Source organism: Eublepharis macularius, chromosome 6 (assembly GCF_028583425.1).
Source record: "Eublepharis macularius isolate TG4126 chromosome 6, MPM_Emac_v1.0, whole genome shotgun sequence".
Classification (NCBI taxonomy): Eukaryota; Metazoa; Chordata; class Lepidosauria; order Squamata; family Eublepharidae; genus Eublepharis; species Eublepharis macularius.
In genome coordinates this window covers 141,660,605-141,681,236 of record NC_072795.1, presented here as the reverse complement: position 1 = coordinate 141,681,236, position 20,632 = coordinate 141,660,605, and the positions used below count along the sequence as shown (strand labels likewise).

At 44.0% G+C, this 20,632-nt stretch overlaps 1 protein-coding gene across 1 annotated transcript in view; it reads left to right on the top strand.

The window, feature by feature from the left end:
• The window catches only part of PARG (poly(ADP-ribose) glycohydrolase), a 122,364-nt gene that overhangs the window by 67,861 nt on the left and 33,871 nt on the right, over positions 1-20,632 (top strand). Inside the window, exons 10-11 of the mRNA XM_054982599.1 lie at positions 6,570-6,649; positions 17,522-17,582. Coding sequence (XP_054838574.1) covers positions 6,570-6,649; positions 17,522-17,582 — 141 coding nt within the window. The remainder of the gene's footprint in view (positions 1-6,569; positions 6,650-17,521; positions 17,583-20,632) is intronic.

Genomic DNA, 20,632 nt, shown 5'->3' with positions numbered 1-20,632 from the left:
GACACCCAGTAGGAGAGAGAGACTTGGGATGCCAAATGCTAGATTGTATCTCTTCCTGGGAAGGACAGGAAGAGAAGGATTGGCCCAATGGGGGAAAACAGAGAGAGGTAATAAATTCGCTGGACATGAGAGGAACAGGGTCCATTTTAAGAAGTCTGTTCTGGAGATAACTTGAAGGAAAGAGCTCTCAGACCTTGGTTCCATCTAGATGGCCACCATTACCATGTGGAGCTATCCGAGGGCAGGCAGACTGGACAAAGACTCAAGGTAATGGATGACCACTAGGATGCTGAAACTTTAAGAGTAAAGAGCCTTTCCTAGAACAGCAGCAGTCAGGATAAGTTTACTAAAGGATCAGCGGATTATGTGTATGCACCTTTACATTGTAATCTTGCTTGATCTGTTGCTGTGCAAAGTAAGCGCGTGTGGACATTTTAATACATTTCTTATTTTGAATACTGGATGTTTCTTCTCCTTTGCCATGATAAATCCCACTGGAACACAGTATTAAAAGTGCAACAAGGGAAGGGAGGTGGTTGGTCAGTAGTTGGCTAGATCCACTCGTGGCCTCAAGGGCGGTAAGCAGAGGCCGGTTGGCACAAAAGCAGGCGCTAGTTAGAGCCTGCAGGCAGCGATGCAGACAGCGCTAGGGAGTGCTGGCCCTCTGTGACGGCCGTCCCTGTTTTTGTGGTATATTGTGACTGCTCGGCTTTTGGGCTGCTTCTGATTTTATTTGGGTGTAGCCCTGATGTGATGGGGCGGGGGGGGGGGGAGAACTGAGAGGAGAAACCTCTGAAGTAAACGGTCCCTTTAGACTGAATGACCCTACCCTCTGGCATCTCCTTCTCTTCTGTGTCCCTCAGCGAGACAGTATCAGTTAAAAGGGGACACTAGCTTTTATTAACTAGATGAAAGTGTGTAGCTTTATGTTCCCTAAAGGGCCTTTATCTGTGACCCTAATGATGTGGTAGTTAATAGGGAGGTGACAAGAAACCTCTTTCCCCACTGATAGATTACTAGATAAACTTGAGCCTAAATTGACATATACACAAAAGATGAGGGGAGAAGAGAAAGTTAGATTTTGGTGGGCCCTTCAAAAAGGGTACTTCTTTACTTCATTAACACACACACCCCAAATCCTAACTGAACCTAAAAGAAAAGCTTGACTCAGCTTGTGTCTTTATTCAAGGCCACAATCTCCCTGTCCAAAGGAAAATGTATCACTTCCCGTTTAAGCTAAGCTGGCTCGTTCTCCTTCCCCTCCGGGTGCTTGGATTGGCTCGCCAGTGTCTAGGGCTTGCTTGAGGGCATATTCTCCAGGACTGGTGCAGAGCCCTGGAGACAGGCTGACATTTGGGGATGATTGCCACATCCTCTTATTGGGAAATACTCTAATTGACCAGCTGGTGGCAGCATAGATGCCCAGAGAAAAGCAAGGAACCCTCGTGGGGGCGGGGGGGGGGGGTCAGACCAGCAGTGAGTTGCAGATCAGAGACGTGTCTTGATCTCTCAGAGAATCCAAACCGGAACAGTTCTTGCAGGTCAGAAGGGTGTTCTGTGATGGACTGCTAAATCAGTTTTCTCTCAATACTGTAGGAGATGCAAATATAAGCGCATTTCCCTAATCCCGTGCTTCAACAATTAGCAAATGTAATGATTTTAAAATGCCTAAATGAACAGTTAGACCCTTTCAGATTTTGTGCATCTCTTTGAGTCTAGTTTTTCACCTCCACCAACATAATACAGCTTTACCAACTTCGAATAGTGATGCAGATATGCATGGATAAAAATAATAATACCGTAACTGAACGCCAGACCAGTTAATGTTATTCCTATGCATACTGAACATCTGGAGGAAACTGAAGTCAAACCAATACCTGACAATGAAAAAGAAGATTGAGTAGAGTTGCAAGAATTCTGGGAGGGGGTAGGGAGATCTGAGACGCTTGTTTTCTATTGATTAGCAGCCGTAGTAAAAAGTAAATGCTTTCTCAAAAGCTATGCACCGTACACCTTGCTAGCAGGGAGCTAGTTATTTCGGAAGCAGATTTCATGGGTTATTTGGTGTGTGAACCCCTGCTCACAACATCTGTGCTGAAAGCAGAGATCAGATATGAATGAACAATGCTGCCAGGTAGATGACGGAAGAGGGAGGCAGAGGAATTGTGCGTGATTTCCATGTTTGGAGTGAAGGGAGCAACTTGGATTCAGTAAACGACTATGATTGCTTCAGAATATTAAAATTTCTGCTGGATTCTGTAATTCATAAATTACTTGCATCTCAGAGGAAATTGCTTTGGATACTGGATGAGTGAGTTGGCAGTATGGGAGAGTGTATTTTCATATGTTTCCTTTCATGATGGCTAGACCAACAAACATCCTGTGCACGCATTTAAGCCCTATGTGGGATGGAAGTCTGAGATTATATGAACTTGATCTGCTTAAAATTTGTATTGAACTTTGAGGTCACATGCCGGTGCTCAGCACACACAGGTCTTGTTTGTGTGATCTGTATACCCTGAAATTGATGTATATTGATCACATGAATAGGGCCTGTGCACATTGGAGGTACGTAGAGCTCTTTGCAAAGGTGAAGTATTAGAGGTGAGTTCCCGTTATGTGTAGGATTCAAGTGTCTGCATAGAATTAGAAGTGTGACATAAGGCACAGTTACTTGGATGTACATTTTATGTATTTAAACCAATGAGTTTTATTACCAGATAGATGATTATTGGTGAGAGGCACTTTTGTCTTCCAGTTGAGTATGGTAGAACTATGCAAGTGCCTGTCCTTCTTTCCATTTAGACAGTCTATTTCTGCACACAGGGCTATCTTTCTGGCTCTTTTTAAATATTAATAATTTTATTTATTTATTTTTCAAAATTTATACTCCAGCTTTCTGCCTTCATAATGGTCACCAAGGTGGCTAACAAATTAAAAACGCACATCATAAATCACATCTTAAAAAGTCAGTAAAACTAACAAGAAACACATCATTAAAACAATTAAAACTAGAGTTAAAACTGGAAACTGATCAGATATAGCCCCTACAAACCACCTTGTGGCCCTAATTCTTTATGCGACCAAATCTGTAGGTACTTAAAACTGGAGATTGGAGCCATGAACAAGACAGATATTTCTATAAACCTGAAGAATATCTCTGTTTTCAGAAATATGAATGTTTGAAAAAAAATACATTGGAAGATTAAAATCCCCTCAAATCATAGATACAGCACTAGCTTTAAGAAAAAAATGTCCTCACTGGCTGTTGCTAGACAACCACACAGTATTGTCAGCCTTCAAGCTTGGTTTCTTTCTGCAGAAGGCAGGGGGGAGTGGGTGCATGGCCCTTTCCAGGGCCCTTTCCAAGTCTTTGAGGGGGGGCTCATTGGCGTCATGCACAGCAGCAACCCCTGGCCAACTTTCTTTCACATGACTTGTATGACTCATTTGGGCCTGGCTGCTTGCTGCTGTTCAAACAACAGCCACCCCACAAAAGCCAATGTGGTGTAATGGTTAGAGTCTAGACTGCTGTCTGGGAGCCCCAGGTTCAAATCCACACCCTGCTGTGGAAACTCGCTGTCTGACTTTGGACCAGTTACACATTGGCAATCTAATCTCTCTCACAGGGTTGTTGTGAGTGTAAGAGGGAAAAGAGGAGAACGATGCAAGCTGTTTTTGGTCCCAGTGGCAGAGAAAGGTGGGGTATAAATGAAGTAAAAAGAATAATAAATATAGCTGAAGATTGAGGGCAGGTAAAAGCTAGGTTGGTTGGTGGGTGCGAAGGTGGGAAGGAAGCAGGAAAGGGGGAGAAGTTATGAAGGCTTTCAGGAGAGGGATAGAGATAGGGTTGCCAGGTCTCCAGGGGGTCAAACCAGGAAAGCAGGGGAGAACCATGCGGGGGGGCACTTACCTCTCGCACACGTGCAAAATGCACACGTGCTCTGGAGCACCCTGCCTTGCACCAGGAGTGATGTCTTTCCGGGTGCAGTACTGAAGTAATAGGTTGTGCCAGGGGCCAGTTGAGTAAAAATCAGCCCCAAACATTAAATTGGCACAACCCATTAATTCCACGCTGCACCAGGAAAGATGTCATGCTTGGCATGACGCAGAGCATGCAAGAGCGCACTTCGCCCCCACTAGCGCGGTCCCACACCTTCTTTCCCCCCACCAGTCAGATGAGAGATGGTGGGGGGTGGAGACTGGGGACAGGGGATGCCCCCCCTCCACCAGGAGAATGGCCAGCCTAGGCAGAGGAAGTAGCGTTGGGGGAAGAGGATACAGGGGATAAATGAAATGCCTCCCGTGAGCCCTCTAGGTTCCCAACGGCACAACTGGGCCCTGCCCAGCAGCCGCCACTGCACAGCTGAGCTGTAGTTTTCCTGGGTAGAGGCTGCAGTGAATAAGGAGGAGGGGGAACTGAAGCAGAGGGGCAGATACAGGTTGGCTGCTGGATGGGGCGGAGAGAAGGAAGCGGGAAAAGGGGAGAGGCTAGAGAGGCTTTCAGGAAAGGGAAAGAAGATATAATGGGGGGGGGGTGTGAGAAGGCCTCCACAAGTCCTTGCACGCCCCCCACTTCATCAACACTTTTTGGGGGAAGAATCTTTGTGTGTTGTGTTACAAATGTTAACAAAGCCACCATTTATGTTAACACCACTATGTTAACAAAGCTACCATTTGAAATGTCTCTTTTTAAACATCAGTCATGCGCCTGAAACTTTTCATCACGTTCTGATTAAAACAAAACACTAAAATGAGTTGGGTTTGCCAGACTGGCCCTGAGCAAGTGATAGTGATAACGTGTAGTTATTGCCATTGAAAAGAAGGTAGCTAAATAATATTTGTCTTCCGCACATGCTCATTGTGCTTATTTTGAAGGTCAACTAAGCAAAACATAATTTTCTCTTTAAGCTGCTGCCTTGATTAAATATTTCCAAGTAAAATTAATATTTTTTAACTTGAATTATTTTTTATCAAGTAGTATTCATGCAAGTCATTTTTTCCAAAACGTTTTTTGAAAATCCAGTTCCATTCTGAAAAATAAAGTTTGCCTGCCTTTCTGCCAAATGCAGTTGGCTAGATAAGATTGCACAACTTTCTTGTCCAAGCAAATGTTTTCTGTATTTTAAGAACAGCTCTTTAAAAAGCCGTCTCCCCCAATGGTCTTTTACGACATCTGGCCACTTCTGGTGAATTCCAGTAGAGGCATTGTGGCTCTGAAGTCTTCCTGAGCTCTTCCCTCTGGACAAATTGCATTATGTATTATGCTCAGAGATGCCTTTCTGTTTTGTGTAAAATCAAATTAAGCAATACGAGCGCTGGTTGCTGGAAGGTAAATGAAACAGGAAGCATTATTTTTTTAAAAAAATGTACTCCCTTTGTACTGAAAATGGAGGGTGCCTATTAGAGTTTTTCAAAGCTTTACGTCATGATAAAGAAAAGAAATTGCAGCTATTTCGCATGCAGTAAAATACCTAAAAGATGCTCTCTTTCTCCTTTCTAACTGAGCCATTGAAGTATAAGTCAATAAAAGTCATTCTTGTCTTGAGGGAAGGTTGATAGCTCTTCAGGTATTCTCGAATTGGTTGGCACTCTAAAGCCAGGACGGATGTCGGTGCAGACCTCACCAGTAACTGTTTTCACGAGTGCTCTGCTCATATGAGAGCAGTATCTGAAAAGCGAATTCACACAAGACCGTATGTCCTCTTTAACAGTAGTTTTTTTCTTGTTCGTGTCACAGATGGGGATTTAACTTACTGGTTCTGATTCAGTTAAGAAAAATCATTAACGCCTAGCAGTTCTGAGCAGTTCTGTTTAGAAATACTTAAAGTTCTAGCACATTCCTGTAGAAAATATTGTATCTTCATCAGTGACAATCTTATCAGAAAGACAGTGTGGCTCTTGCTCTGTTTGGGCTGCTGGGAGTCATAAGAACTTACAGTGTTATCCAGCAAACGTGTGGAATGCCTGGTGCGGGTGAATCCAGTGTGCCAGATACTCCAACTTGCTTCTTTGGCCAAGAGAAATCCACTGCAACCAAACCCCCACTCATTGGGAATGCCATGGCAACAGCCCCCCTGCCCAGTGCCCCTCCCCAGAGGGACCCCTCCCTCAAGGTACGGAGCTGTCCTGTGCAGCAGCCGGACAAAGGGGCCAACTGTCCAGAGGCAAGGAAGCCCCTGAGAAAAGCATCGTGTGACAGGCAGAAGCCCAGCAGTGGCCTGAGGCATCAAGCTGGCTGGCTGGAGGCGTGTAAGAGGTGGGTGCCTCTGCGTGCCCCAAGTGCTGTAGCAGCTGAGGGGTGGCGAACATGCCCGCTAGGTAATGGCAGTTAATTAAACACTGCGGATAATCGTGTGCCAGGTCACAAAACTTTTACTGTAGGTTTATTTTTAAAGAGTGAGCTACTGTTGTGCCCAGTACTAAACTGCCTTTAACTCATATTTCCTGCCTTAGCTTTTATATTACGGCCATTGCTACATTTAATTGCACTATTACTTCAGTCACTCACTACTTTTTACTTCCTTTACTTACAGACATTCACTTATCTCAATTTTTACTGTTCTCAGGTTGTTTGAAGGACGTTCACCAAGGAAGCCTGAGAAATTGAAAACCCTTTTCTGCTATTTCAGAAGAGTTACAGAGAAAAGTAAAACTTGTTAATTTATTAATCTTTCTGCACTATGAGTTATGTAGTTCTTATTTACTTGCTTTCTTATTTTCTTCATTTATACCCCACCTTTCTCCCCTTTGGGGACCTTAAGTGGCTTACACTGTTCTCTTCTCCTACATTTTATCCTCACAAACAGGGCTTTTTTTCTGGGAAAAGAGGTGGTGGAACTCAATGGGTTGCCCTCGGAGAAAATGGTCGCATGGCTGGTGGCCCCGCCCCCTGATCTCCAGACAGAGGGGAGTTGAGATTGCCCTTGGCGCGGAGGGCAATCTCAACTCCCCTCTGTCTGGAGATCAGGGGGCGGGGCCACCAGCCATGTGACCATTTTCAAGAGGTTCCGGAACTCCGTTCCACCGCGTTCCTGCTGAAAAAAAGCCCTGCTCACAACCCTGTGAGGTAGGTTAGTCTGATAGAGGGTTGGGGCAGAGGCAAGAGGCCGTGCATGTGATTCCAGCAGCATCATTACATCACTTCTGGACACCAACCAGAAGTACCGAATGGTAGCTCTGGGAATCATCAGAAACTGTGTGGTAAAACCAAGAGTGCTTGGGATTGATATAGCGGCATCCGTGACATCACTGTTCTTTACTTTGTTTTCTCTCGCCACCATGGGACAGCATGGCTTGCCAGCAGGAGGCCTCCCACCATAGTGGAGATCTGACAAGTCTAGTCCCTGGTCATTTCTATTTATTAATTATTAACTCCTTAAAACTTCCTTAGCCATGTATAACGAGGGTGATAGATGATTCCTTTTCTGTACCTTACTATCTAAAAGAATGAAACACGAAATGTAAGGGGATTTTGGATGTGAGTGAAAAGGAGACGTAGAAGAAACGAGAATTTGGAATGCAGTCGCAGATATTAAAGATTGCCAGGGGAGGTAATTACTGATGGCTTTTCCAGAGAAGGTAGAATGCAGGGCTAAGAAAGTTTATTTTAAGGACCAGTTTAAAAGCAGAAAAGAATAAGAGCAGGAAGGACTTTCCGAGGAGAAGGTATGTAGTGATATTAAGTGTGTGTGTGTGTGTGTGTGTTTCTTTGAAAGCTTGGTGTGTTACAGAAGAAGAATGGGGTGGGGGGTGAAAGAGAGGGATGAGTGAGGGACGTGATCGGTTGATGACTGAGAATGTCAGTGGAGTTGAGAAGTGTGAATGGAGTGAAATCTGATTGAACTGTAGCAGTACTCCAGCGGTGGAGTGAACTGCAGTTTTTTTAGTTACTGAGCGGAGAGAAAAGTATGTGTGTTTTTGAGAGAAAATACTTATTCTGGGCAAAACAGGCAGCCTGTGTGGGAAGCCTGAAAGGATTCTCATTCTAGTTCAGTCAGGCAATCTGTGTGAAGCCTGAACTGTGTTTGTCTGAGAGCGGGACCACAAGTGACGCCTGACACAGGTTGGACACTTGTCAGCTTCCCTCAAGTTCTGATGGGAAATGTAGGCAGCTTGGCGGAATGTTGGACAAGTGACAGTTGAAAAGTCCATTGGACAGCAGTCGGAGAGCCAAGATGCAAGACCAGGATGCCTACATTCCCCATCAAAACTTGAGGGAAGCTGACTAGTGTCCAACCTGTGTCAGGCGTCACTTGTGGTCCCACTCTAAGAGAAAAGATTCAATCTGGGCAAAGCAGGAAATCTGTGTGAAGCCTGAACTGTATGTTTCTGAGAGAAAATATTCATTCTGTCTAAGTCAGGCAAACTGTGTGTGCACCTGAGAGAGAAAGTTTATATATATCTGAGTGAGACATTAATCTATCTAAATCAGGCAAGCTGTGTGGAACGGCCTGAACAAATTAAGTCTGTGTGGAGTTTATTCTCTTAAACAAAGACCTATGTGAAAAATTAATATAAAGAACCTTTAAGAACAGATAACTGTCTTTGAAATTACCAAGCTTAAGAAATAGTGTGAAACATCATGTAAAAATAAAAGTTTATTTTGGTTGTTTTTTTTGTTCACTACAGAGTATATGTGATTTCTGTGTATCCCACTATTATCCTTAGGGCTGTCTAGTCCCACAAAGGAGCCTAATACTTTGTCACATTATTCAGGGGGAAATTAAATTAGCTAGTTTGGAACTTAATTCCTGGTGGCAGTATTATCTATTCAGAGGGTGTAAAGAACAAGAGGGTTTAAGACGCAAAATCTTAACTACATGATATAAAGGGAGTCCTGACATGGTATAGCAGCAGAAAAGAAACCACAAGTGAAGCTGGTGTTCACTACAGCGCCTATTCATTTATTTTTTATTTATTTACTTTATTTATACCTTGCCTTTCTCCGCAATGGGGAGCCAAAGTGGCTTACATAATTCTCCTCTCTTCCATTTTACCCCCATAACAAACCTGGTGAGATAGGTTAGGCTGAGAGGGTGTGACTGGCTCAAGGTCACCGAGAAAGCTTTTCTGACATAACGAGGATTCAGACCTTGGTCTCTCAGATCCTAGTCTGAAACTCTACCCACTATACAGCACTGGCTGTCATACAGTCATTACTTGGTCTCTGGGATTCTGTCTGGAGTGGAACGAGGAAGAGGCCTCGCTCTCCCCTACACCCTCATTGCAGGAAGAAGATGAAGAGTGCCGGAGGAGATCCGGTGTCTGTTTGAAAGCAAGATCTCCAGGAGCTTGTATTGTAGGTTGTGTTAAAAAAAAAAAGACATTTAGTTGTTAAAAATGTAGCTAATATAATGAGAAGAAGGGGGAGAACAACAGAAACATCAGTATAAAGTACAGAAGGTTTATCAGTGATAAACTGGTCATTGTATAGTGCTTGTTTAATATATTATTTTTATATTTTTTCTACATAGTGTTCATTTCATTTATTGGACTTTTAGCCCGCCCACCCTGCAAGTGGGCGGGTTACCACAGGGTATAATTTCAATTACAATTAAAACATAACAAAACTGAGCAATCATAAAATATAATAAAATCCAGTAGAATGCAATACCCAAGATAGCGATCCATACCAACCACCCCTGCCAATAGTGCATAGGGGGAGGGAGCTCTTAAGGGGAAGGGAGGAAAGAGGAAACAGCCCTGACTCCTGGGGGGGGGGCAACTATACAGCCCCTCACTCTGACAGAAGACTGATAGGGAGGCTCACTAGATGGGTACAAGGCCAGCCTCAACCATATACCTGGCGGAACATCTTCGTCTTAACAGGCCTGCTGAAAGGTAAAAGATCTTGACGGGTCTGAGTATCTACAGACAAGAGAATTCCACCAGGTTGGAGCCAGGACCGAAAAGGCCCTGGCTCTGGTCAAGGCCAGTCGAGCGTCCTTGGGGCCAGGGACCCCAATAGGTGTTTATCAGCTGATCTAAACAGTCTCCAGGGTATGTATGGCAGGAAGTAGTCCTGCGGGTATGCTGGTCCCAGTCCGCTAAGGGCTCCATATGTCTACACCAAAACCTTGAACCTGATCTGGAACGCCACAGGGAGCCATTGTAACCACTGCAAGAAAGGAGTAATATGTTCTCTATATGGAGTACCTGTTAGGACCCATGAAGCAGCATTCTAGACCTGCTGTAACTTCCAGATCAGTCCCAAGGGAAACCCTGTGTAGAGAAAGTTACAGTAGTCCAGCCTGGAGGTGACCGTTGCATGGATCACTGTTGTTAGGTCATGGGTCAAAAAAAGCAGAGCGGGCAGCTGCAGTGACATGGGACTCCATTGATAAGAAGGTATCCAGCATCACCCCATGGCTCCTGAATAGGAGTGTGCACCTTGGCACATTCAGGTTTCCCCTTCGGGTTTACCGAAGCGGGGGGGGGGAATTCGGGAAATCCCAAAAACCGAAGCAGCAAGCTGCTTTGGCTTCAGGTATTTAAACCGCTTTGGGATTATTAGGAAAGATTTGGCTTTTTTTTCCAATGGGAAATGCTGCTCCCGGCTATCCAGTAGCCTGGGGCAGGGGGTGCATTTTCTTTCCTAATAATACCAAAGTTGTTGGGGCCCTTCTTCTAACTCTCCTCTCATGACTACCCAAGTTTCAGAAAGATTGGACTTTGGGGGGCCATTTTGTGCCCCCCCAAAGAAAGTGCCCCTATCCACCTCCAATCTACATTATTCCTTATGGGGAAAACTAGTGGGCTTTCTAAGAGGCTGGGGGTGGTATTTTGCAAGCAAAATACACCAAATTAGCAGCGGACCTACTCCTACCTGTCCTCTTAAGACCCCCTCCCCAAGTTTCAGGAAGACTTGACCCTGGGGGGCATTTTATGCCCCCCCAATGTGACCCTAGCCACCCCATTTGAACAATACTTAGCTCTCCTCCGATGTACAAGTGTGAAGGACACCCCGTATTTCTCAAAATTCATCCTTCACAGTCTTGCTCGCTCTCTCCTGCTTCATGCTCTTAAGTCTCTGGTAGAGCCTCCACCAGCGTCTGTACTTACTTGGGTTTATGGGTACCCTGGGCAGAGATTATGTAGGGTTTCCAAGGGGCTGAATGGGCACCGGGAAGGGGGCTCGGCCGCTGCAGTAGCACAAGGGAATTTGTTGCCATGGTAGTCGACATCCTGTCCTCTGCCAGGCCACTCGGGCAGGGCCAGGCATGCTGGAGGGGGAATCAACTTTTCCCTCACAATGGGAGCCTATGGGCTATGCCACATTTTTTCCATGCATAAGTTTGCGCCATTTGTCGGGTGGACTAAGTTGCTCCCAGCCTGCCCTTCGGCAAAGAGGCCAACTAGAAGTTACACCCCGTATGTTACTGCTCTTGCTACTCTCTTCCTAGATCGTGTCTACTAAACTGTGGCATGTCATTAATGCCTGGCCAACTTCCCTACCTCGTCATTTCATTGGGTGCCATTTATGGGCTCGGGGAAACTTGTGGTAGGAACTCACATCACCCAGTTTTTTCAGCCCGTGTTGTGTAGTTTTTAAAGTGTCAGACTAGAATCTGGGACACTCAGATCCCCCCTCTGCCATGGAAGTCCACTGGGTGACCTTGGGCCAGCCATACATTCTCAGCCGTGGCTACCTCAGAAGTTTCTGGGAGGATGAAATGCAGAAGAGGAGAAGGATGTTAGCTGCTTTGGGTCTCCATTGGCGAGAAAGGCAGGGTATCAATGATGTAAAACAAATCAATAAAAATACAATGATGGTTAGTCCTTAGCAGAGGAGAGATGATTTTGACGGGAGTCACATGGCTCCTCTCACGCCTACTTCTAGCCTCAGATGTGTAGCTAAAAAGAGTGTTCCTACACCAATTTCTTGCAACCTGAAACGTGTGCACCGAATTCAGATAGAGGGAGTTCCTGCAGTATCTTGCCTCGGTGGTATACCTGATCTGCCGCTGCAAGATTTATGGTACTAAGATAATGCACATACCTTACCATTTTGTAACTTTCATTTTATGAAAAAAATACATTCTTTTTAGCAGCCTGTGGGAGTAAGCAAGATAACAAGATGTGATTCTTTGATTCATAAATAGCTTTTTTACTTAGTAATTTGTAGTCTCCCTTTAGAGAAGAAACCCATGCTTGTTTTTTCTCACTTCAATAAATGAATAAGATCGTGTTAATTCATCCTTAAAATCAGTAAAAATTAAATATCCAATTCCCCAAGCCTTTTATTCTAAATAGTAATTAAGTTGCTTGTAACACAAATCCCTGTCACTGAAAACCCTAGCTGTGCACTTGGAAGGGTGATGTTCAGTTTGTGGAATATTATCTCATAATATTGTAGTCCTCTTGTGGGAAAAGGCAAGAAATGTGAAGATCACTGCTCTCGAAGTAAGCAAACAAAATCACTGTTAAGCCTTTAGAATGCCTTAGTATTTTCCAGCAAGTCTTTCCTTCCCTAGGTTGGATGTCCCTTTCCTTCAGTATTAGTCAGCAAATCAGTCAAATACAAAATATTTGATAGCTCAAGACATGAGAGATTTCCAGGAGCATAAAATAGCCTTGATTCATACTTTAATTTAGCTTACATGGTTAAATTAATTTTAATTAAGTCTAATGTCTGCCAAAGCTCTTGACAGAAACAAAAATCCCGTTTTGATCATTTTAGACTCAGAAAGGAATATATTTTAATAATCTGGATGTCTTGATTTTTACTTTTCAGAAATTAAATTCAGCCATAGTGTTTCTCTCCCTAAGGGAGAACATTTAGGAAAGATTACATTTTTCTGAAGTGGGCAGACAGTCCTCAGAATCCATCCTTTTTCCTTCCTCCAATGCATAGCTTGCAGCCCAGAGGAACCTCGTACTGCAGTGTCTCCCTTTTAATCTGAAATAATCATCAGTGAGTGAGTTTGGACTCCCATCTTAAGCACCTATCCAGAAAGCTGGTCTGCAGTACCTCGTGATACGCTACTTGAACATTTTAATTATTTAAAGTTTAATCTTGCATAGATTGCAGTACAGGCCACTTCCACACTGCCCCCTCTTCTCCCATCTCAATGCCGTGTCTGGCCAACTCACTTTGAGAACTCACTATACACATGCAGCGCCCACAAGCGTGATTTGTGCATTTGCATCTTGCTTCCAGAAGTCCATGCGCCGCATAAAACACACCTTTCTTTGAAGGGTTTCTCCTGTGCTTTCGTCACAATCGATGCCAGCGCATTCATGATTCCTGTAAATCAGATTGGGTAACAGGGACTGCAAAGGGCATAGATTGGCCAGTTGGTGGAGAGGCGGGATTTGCATGCGGTTAGGTTTGAGAGTGGCTGCGCGTGCTCAACAAAACTTAATTGACTATTATGGCTGATTCCGCACACATTGGATAATACACTTTCAACGCACTTTATCAATCGTTTGAGGTGAATTTTTTGTTCCGCACACAAAAAAAATCCATTCCAAATGATCTATAAAGAGGATCGGAAGAGCATTATCCAACGTGTGCGGAATCACTCTATGTCCCCTTCAGAACTGACTGTATCCATTAATGTATGTGAAAGAAGTAATGGAATAGCTCAATTGCGCCATTCTCAATTTTTAAAAAAATGATTGGGGATGACATTCTACTTGCCGTAAAAGGATAGAAATCACTGATAATTGATCGAGAAATTACAGGGTACACAGTTTGCTGTGCTGTCTCCATTAACAAGGTTAGGATTTGAGTGCAGTATCACCGTATCCGTTTCTCATTGTAATAGCACAAGGAAAGTTGATTTAAGGAAAAAGAATTTACAGGTACTTGTTAACTCGCTTGCCAAATGCAGGGTTCAGAAGGAGGGGAAAGCACGAAAGGAGGAGTGGTTGGATATGTGTGGGCAGTCTCTTCCCAAGCGCTTCAAAGCGTTAGCATGCATTCTAAGCAATGTGCAAAAATCCAGCATTCAAACAGATAAACGGGTCCAAGCGTGTTCTCAGAAGAAGTACGACAAAACAGGAATGATCGTGAGATGGGCACAGCTGGCTAACAGTGATGTGTGGATCAATGACAATAACATAGTAGAATTCTGAGTGTACCATTCCAATAAGGACATGTGGAAATGGCCACAGTCTTGTTCATTAAGAGAAGATAGTAAGGAAAAGCCCTCCTAAATCCGAAGGGTGCCTTTAGATATCAGAAAGCAAGTTCCTTCCTCACTGCTAGTTCTGCCTTCTAGCAGAAGAGAAGGGCTAGATCTCCCTCCATAGTTGTCAGGCAGGCAAGCCAGCCTGCTTGCCACGACTATAAATGCATGTCTACTTGGGGAAGGGGGGGGGGTGGGCTTTCTTCCTGTAGCGTAGCTTCCTTCACTATGCCTATGCTTGGCTAAGAGACCTTATCAGTGCAGCTGTGTGGGAGCCAGGCGTGGGAACTTCGGCTGGGCACCTCTTGAAGAACTTTTGCTGACTTCAACTGACATGTTTGGACTGGGGGAGGGGAACTAGAGTATAATCTCTTGGGGAGAACTGTACTTCCGCATTCTGGGCAATATCCATGTAACCGCATTTCTAGGGACCCTTTTAACTCATACCACTGTGTCGGATGAAGTGGAGAGTCAGGGAATCCCCTAGCCGGGCCCAGACATTTTGCCAATCTTCGGAACCAGGAGAAGCCAGTGAGATTCCCTACCTTCAGTATGGCAGTGGGAGGGGACGACGGATCTCCTGTAAACCCAGAGGATCTTTCTCAAGATCCCACAAAAGTGCCGAAGCTTGGGACTAGCTTGGAGCGCAGGGCCAGGGCGATTCCCAAGAGGGGAGCCAGGGTCCTACACTGGCTGAGTGCAACGCTCCGAGGATGGCTGTTGTGTCCTTTGTTCAGAAGGCTGAGGAACCAGAGAGAGCGGCGCTGAGCACAACTGTCCCAATCCATCTTAGGAAGAGGAATGGGAGCTCCAGAGAACCCAGGAGGGGACCTGGAGGACGAGGAGCAGCTGTTTGGATTGGAACCTCTGCGGGAGACCCAGATAGAGGATGTCACGGAGGGAGACCTCACCACAATGGAAGACCAGGGGATGGAAGCGGATGATGAGGACGGAACGCCTCAAGATCTGATTGGAGTATCTGACCTACAGCAGATGCGCGAGGAGATGGAGGAGGTCAAGCAAATGATGCTGGAAATTATGGATGGAATGCGTGAACTGCACTTAGACGCACGGGCCCGCGGAGGTGGAGGGGTGGCACCCATGAGGCCTCTCGACCAAGGGGGCCAAAATGTCAGGTCTTGCCAGGTACCTCCCAAAACACTTCACTGCATCATGGAAGAGAATGAGTTAAAGTTGGTTTTATTAAAGAATACCAGTATCAAGATACTATGACAGGAGCATTGGCTGAAGTGACTTAAGGTAGCAAAGCAAGGTTAATTATAGGTCAAAGTTCCCACCCTTCTGTGGGAAAGAAAGTCTGTTAGGATTTTGGCGTGCTGAGCCTGGGAAGAGGGGAGGAGGGAAAGGATGAGCTCTGCTCAGTCTCTTAGGAGGTTGGTGCAGTCTCTGCTGAAACATCAAGGCCACGTTCTCAGGCCTGCCAGGAAATTGTAACCAAAACACCTGCAAGATAAGCAGCTAGCAACCATTCAGCAAAACAGGTTTCCCTCTGCATGTTCTCAGAGGCACACTACACACTGCAGTAAGAAATCCATAACACATGACAGATATGCTGGAGGCGTATCTGATACTAGCTCCCCCTGTGCCGCCCCAGTGCTGTTCAGAAAGAAAAAGGATGGGGGCTTGCGATTGTGCAAAGACTATAGAGGAATCAATCGATGTTGAACGCCTACCCCATCTTGTTGATCAGAGACTTGTTAGGGGTAGCGGCTCAAGGGAAAATATTCACAATGCTTGACCTCCAAGATGCCTATTTCCACATAAGAATAAAGGAGACGGATGAGTGGAAGACCGCTTTTAATACCCCTTTGGGACAATTTGAATATCAAGTCATACCTTTCGGGTTGCAAGAGGCCCCTGGGGTGTTTATGAATTTAATTAATGAAGTTCTCCACAAATACCTTTATAAAGGAGTGATCGTTTACCTTGATGACGGGATGGTGTATTCAGAGGATTATGAATCCCACGTAAAATTGGTGCAGGAGGTGCTAAAAACCCTGTACCAACACAAACTGTATGTAAAACTGTCCAGGTGTGAGTTTCATAAAGAGGAAATGGATTTCCTGGGGTATCGGGGAGAGGATTAGGGATAGATCCCACCAAAGTGGAAGCTGTGCTTGGATGGGAAGCCCCTCAAATGAGGCAGCAGCCATTACCCAGAGAAACCGAGGGAGGGGTGACCCTGTTATAGACATAATTTTAGAGGGGGGATAATGTCAGGCAGGCCAGCCAGCCTGCCTGCCATGACTATCAATGCATGTCTACTGGGAGGGGGGAGGGGCTTTCTTCCTATAGTATAGCTTCCTTCACTATGCCCTGAGCCTGCTATTGCGGGGAGGGCAGAATATAAATTGAATTAAATAAATTAATATGCCAATGCTTGACTAAGAGACCTTATCAGTGCAGCTTGTAGTGTGTGGGAACTTCGGCTGGGCATCTTTTGCAGGACTTTTGCTGACTTCAACTGACTTGTTTGGACTGGGGGAGGGGAACTGCAGTATAACTTGCCGGGGAAGACTTTGCTTCAGCATTCTGGGCAATCTCTATGTGTCAGTGCCCTTCTAGGGAGTTTTATCTGAATAAAGACCCTTTTAACTCATTCCACTGTGTTGGATGAAGTGGAGAGTCTGAGAGAACCCCCTAGCCGGGACCAACAACAGGATAGTTAATACCACTTTAGCATAATAATTAGAGTGTTAGATGAAAATCTGGGAAATGAGGTTCATATCTTCAGAAGGATCGATGTTTCTCTGTCTCTCTCTCTCTCTCTCTCTCTGTATATATGTGTGTGTGTGTGTGTGTAACATATCTCACAGTGCTGTTGTGAGATAAAATAGAGAAGAGACTGTTGTAAGCTTCTTTGGGTCTTCATTGGTGAGAAAAGCATAGTTTAAATATTTAAGTAAATGCAACAGTTTCTGTTGCTCAGAATGGTTCTGAGGATGTACGCGTGGAGTTTAAAGGGAAAAGAATGTTACCTGCTCAAATAGGTAGGATGGGCAGCACATGGCCAGTTAACATCTTGTTCATGATAGCTAATTTAATAAAAGTTTCTTTATTCCTTTCTCTTAAGGTTTATTATTTGATCACACAACTTAATTCTGACAAAGATTTACAATCAAAATACGAATCCTGTTTTTATAGAAATGAGCACTAGCCGCCTTGGCAGCCCTCATGGGGGCAGGAAGGGGCAGGGTTTCGTTCTTGTGAAACAAAAAAAACTTTAATAATAAAATCCAAGAGATTAAAACTTCCAAAATAGTTGTTTTGTAGTTATACTCCTGAAGCTCTAAAATACAATTTTGTTGTTATTGTTAGAATTGTTAGTACTGAGTAATATGTATTCATTCTGACTTTGTTTGTAGAACCCGCTGGATTGGTGACATTTACAAGGCAGTGCCTAGAGGAATTTCCTGACTGGGAAAGGTAAGTTAAAATGGCCCAGTGGCAATGGTTTCACTTTGACTGTATTAACTTTACACACATCCCAGTAATAATACGGTTTTCCTTATTTCCTTATTTCCTTATTTCCTTGCTGGCCTGATCAAGTGAGCAGTAAACCCGTGCAAATTAGATGCCAGAGCAGTCTCTTAACGAAGGGATTTTAAGTGAATCAAGATTGTTCAAAAATGCAAAAACAAGTATTGTTTCTTCATAGTAATAACTAGTGAAAAGTGGCTTCCCCAGCACCAGGGAGATCTGAGAATTGGAACAAAATGCATATGAAGCACAGCTGACACAGTTTTATATAGCATCATTAGCAGATACACGTGCATGATAAAACATGCAGCATATACAATTACTTTTATGCATATATGGACAGTTTACAAGTGCAACAGATTTTTACATGAAAATCTATTTTGGACAGGCCTTTTATCACTTTTTATAGGTATCCAAGTGCAATGAAAATTGTACAGGCCAAAAATAGTTGGTTTTGTCTGCAAACATTTTAATTAAAGCACTTGGAAGTGCTATTATTAATACATGATGGAAGAATTTTTGAAATGGTCTTTACTTAGAAAGCTATAGAGTTTGTAATTTTAAAGAGAGAGAGACCCCCCCACACACACACACTGTGCACATAAAGTAGTTGTATGTTTCTCATGTATAGCATATGTGTCTTTGATGTTTTACATATTGTTTTGTCACAAAACTAATGGTAGCCGAGTTTTATATGAACTTCTTTGTTTCAGTGAAATTTATTTATGTATTTGTTTGTTTGTGTATGTTACTTATAATCTGCCTTTCTCAATGAGACTCAAGACAGAATGCACAGAGTAAGTCAGTACAGTTAACAGCTGTGGTATTCAATAAATAGTATAATTGAGTGTGGTTAGCAGAAATTGGAAAGCAAGCATAAATGCAGATGCAGAGATGAAATAATGCTGAAGTAAAACATAAATAATTTGACACGACATATTAAACGATATGGATACTCTCAATAAGAACATGTCTACACTGACGGACAGGACCCAGTAGTATAGTCTACAGCTCCTTACCCTTTTTCAGAGCATCTCTGAGCCATTCCGTACAGCAGAGTTTTATTCTCTGTGCTTTATTCCCTCCTGAATAACTCAGTTTTGCATAGTTTGTGGAAAGCCAAGAGAGTGGGAATTTCCCTGACCTCTTCAGGCAAACCGTTACATAAAGCAGGGCCACCACAGAGAATGTATGCATGCAAGCATCTGTTAATTTTGCCCATTTGCAGAAATCCCCGTTCAGATGACTGAAGCTGCCATGGCGGAACATAGGGAGAAAGACGGAGCTAAGACCATGAAGGGCTTTGTATATGCTAGCAAAATCTCAGACAGCCTAGTAACTGATGGGTAGCCAGTGGAGTGACCGCTGGGTGAATGTGCATGCTCCACCTGGCTCCTGATCATTATCGAGCGGCAGCGTTTTGCACCAGCTGGAGTCCCTGGGTTGACTTTGAGGGGGAGACCTACGTAGAGGGCATTACACTAGTCTAGTCTTGATGTGACCGTGGCCTGGAGCGAGGTGGCCAGATTGGTCATGTCAAGGAAGGCTAGTCTGAGTTGGGAGAAGGCCTTTTTTGCCATTGTATTGCTTTTCTAGCAAGAGTGCTGGATTGAGTATAACCTCTAGGCTTCTAACTACGTCAGCAAGGGCCAACTGAACCCCACCAGAAGTTGGGAGCACAATGTCCTTCCAAGATCTCTGCTTTCCCAGTCAGTATCACTTCTGTCTTCTCTGGGTTCAGCATAACACGGGGGATAAGATTGCACCTCGTGGAATCCTGCAAGATAATTTCCATACTGAAGGTAGCTGATCACCAACAGCCACCCTTGGAGTGTGTTCCACGAGGAACAACCAGTCCAAGATACATCCCCTGATACCTACTTCTGCCTCCAAACTCATCAACAGCTTGATCTACTGTATCAAAGGCTGCAGATGGGTCCAGTAGGAGCAACAAAGAAGCATGACATTGGTCTATATTCAGATGGAGATCATCCACTAAAGCCTCCAGAGCCATCTCCATCCCATAGCTTGGCCTGAAACCAGACTGAAAAGGGTCTAGAGTGCACGACTTATCTAAGAAAATCTGGAATTGGTCAGCTGTTGGTCTCTCGGTCACTTTGCTCAGAAATGGAAGATTAGGGACTGGGAGATCATTAATCACATCATTTTTGTCTAGGAGTGGTTTTTTAAGTAGTGGGTCGATAACTGCCTCTGTGTGGCAGAGGGAAGGTGTCTTGAGTTAGTGGCTGATTTATAATAGACATCAAGGGCTCATTTATGAGGTTTTGATAATATATTCGCAGCCAAAATGAACAAGTAGCAGCCTTCGCAGAGGCCCCGATCCTGTCAGTATCTATCACTGCAACTGGGTCGAAATGATTCATAAGTGAACCAGACCGTATAGTAAGCATTTCTTCTGTTTCGCCTGTATTGCAGTTGGTATCCAGATCAGAGCATTTTCAAGCTGTTTTATTCACTAGGGCCACTTTCTACCTTCCTGAAAATGTTGAGTTCAGATTGGTTGTGCTTGTCCACTGTTCACTCAGCTATTCATGACAACAACCAAAGGATTTAGACTTGTTGGCCATATAAATACCCAGTTTACGGGAAACCATGAATGGTATAAATGTATTGACGAGAACTGGTTGGGAATAACTGAGATTTCAGAGTTCTCTTTAAGGGGCTTATCAGACTGTGCCCTATTTTACTTTATCTCATAGCATAGTCTTACTGCTCTTTGCAAATTAACTCATACAGGAGCATGATCTGGCTCTGTTTGATGTAATTGTATTTTAATTAATTTAATATATATATGTGTAGACAGCCCACAGACTGGTAGGCATGCCTTTTATTATCTGATTCAATATTTAGCGTGCAATGCAGTTTTATTTTGCAATATCTCCCCAACTTGCCTAACTTGGCAAGTGTACATTGGGTACCAAAAAATCAGCAGAATGAGAAATGTAATTGATGTATCATGAAAATGGCATAAAACA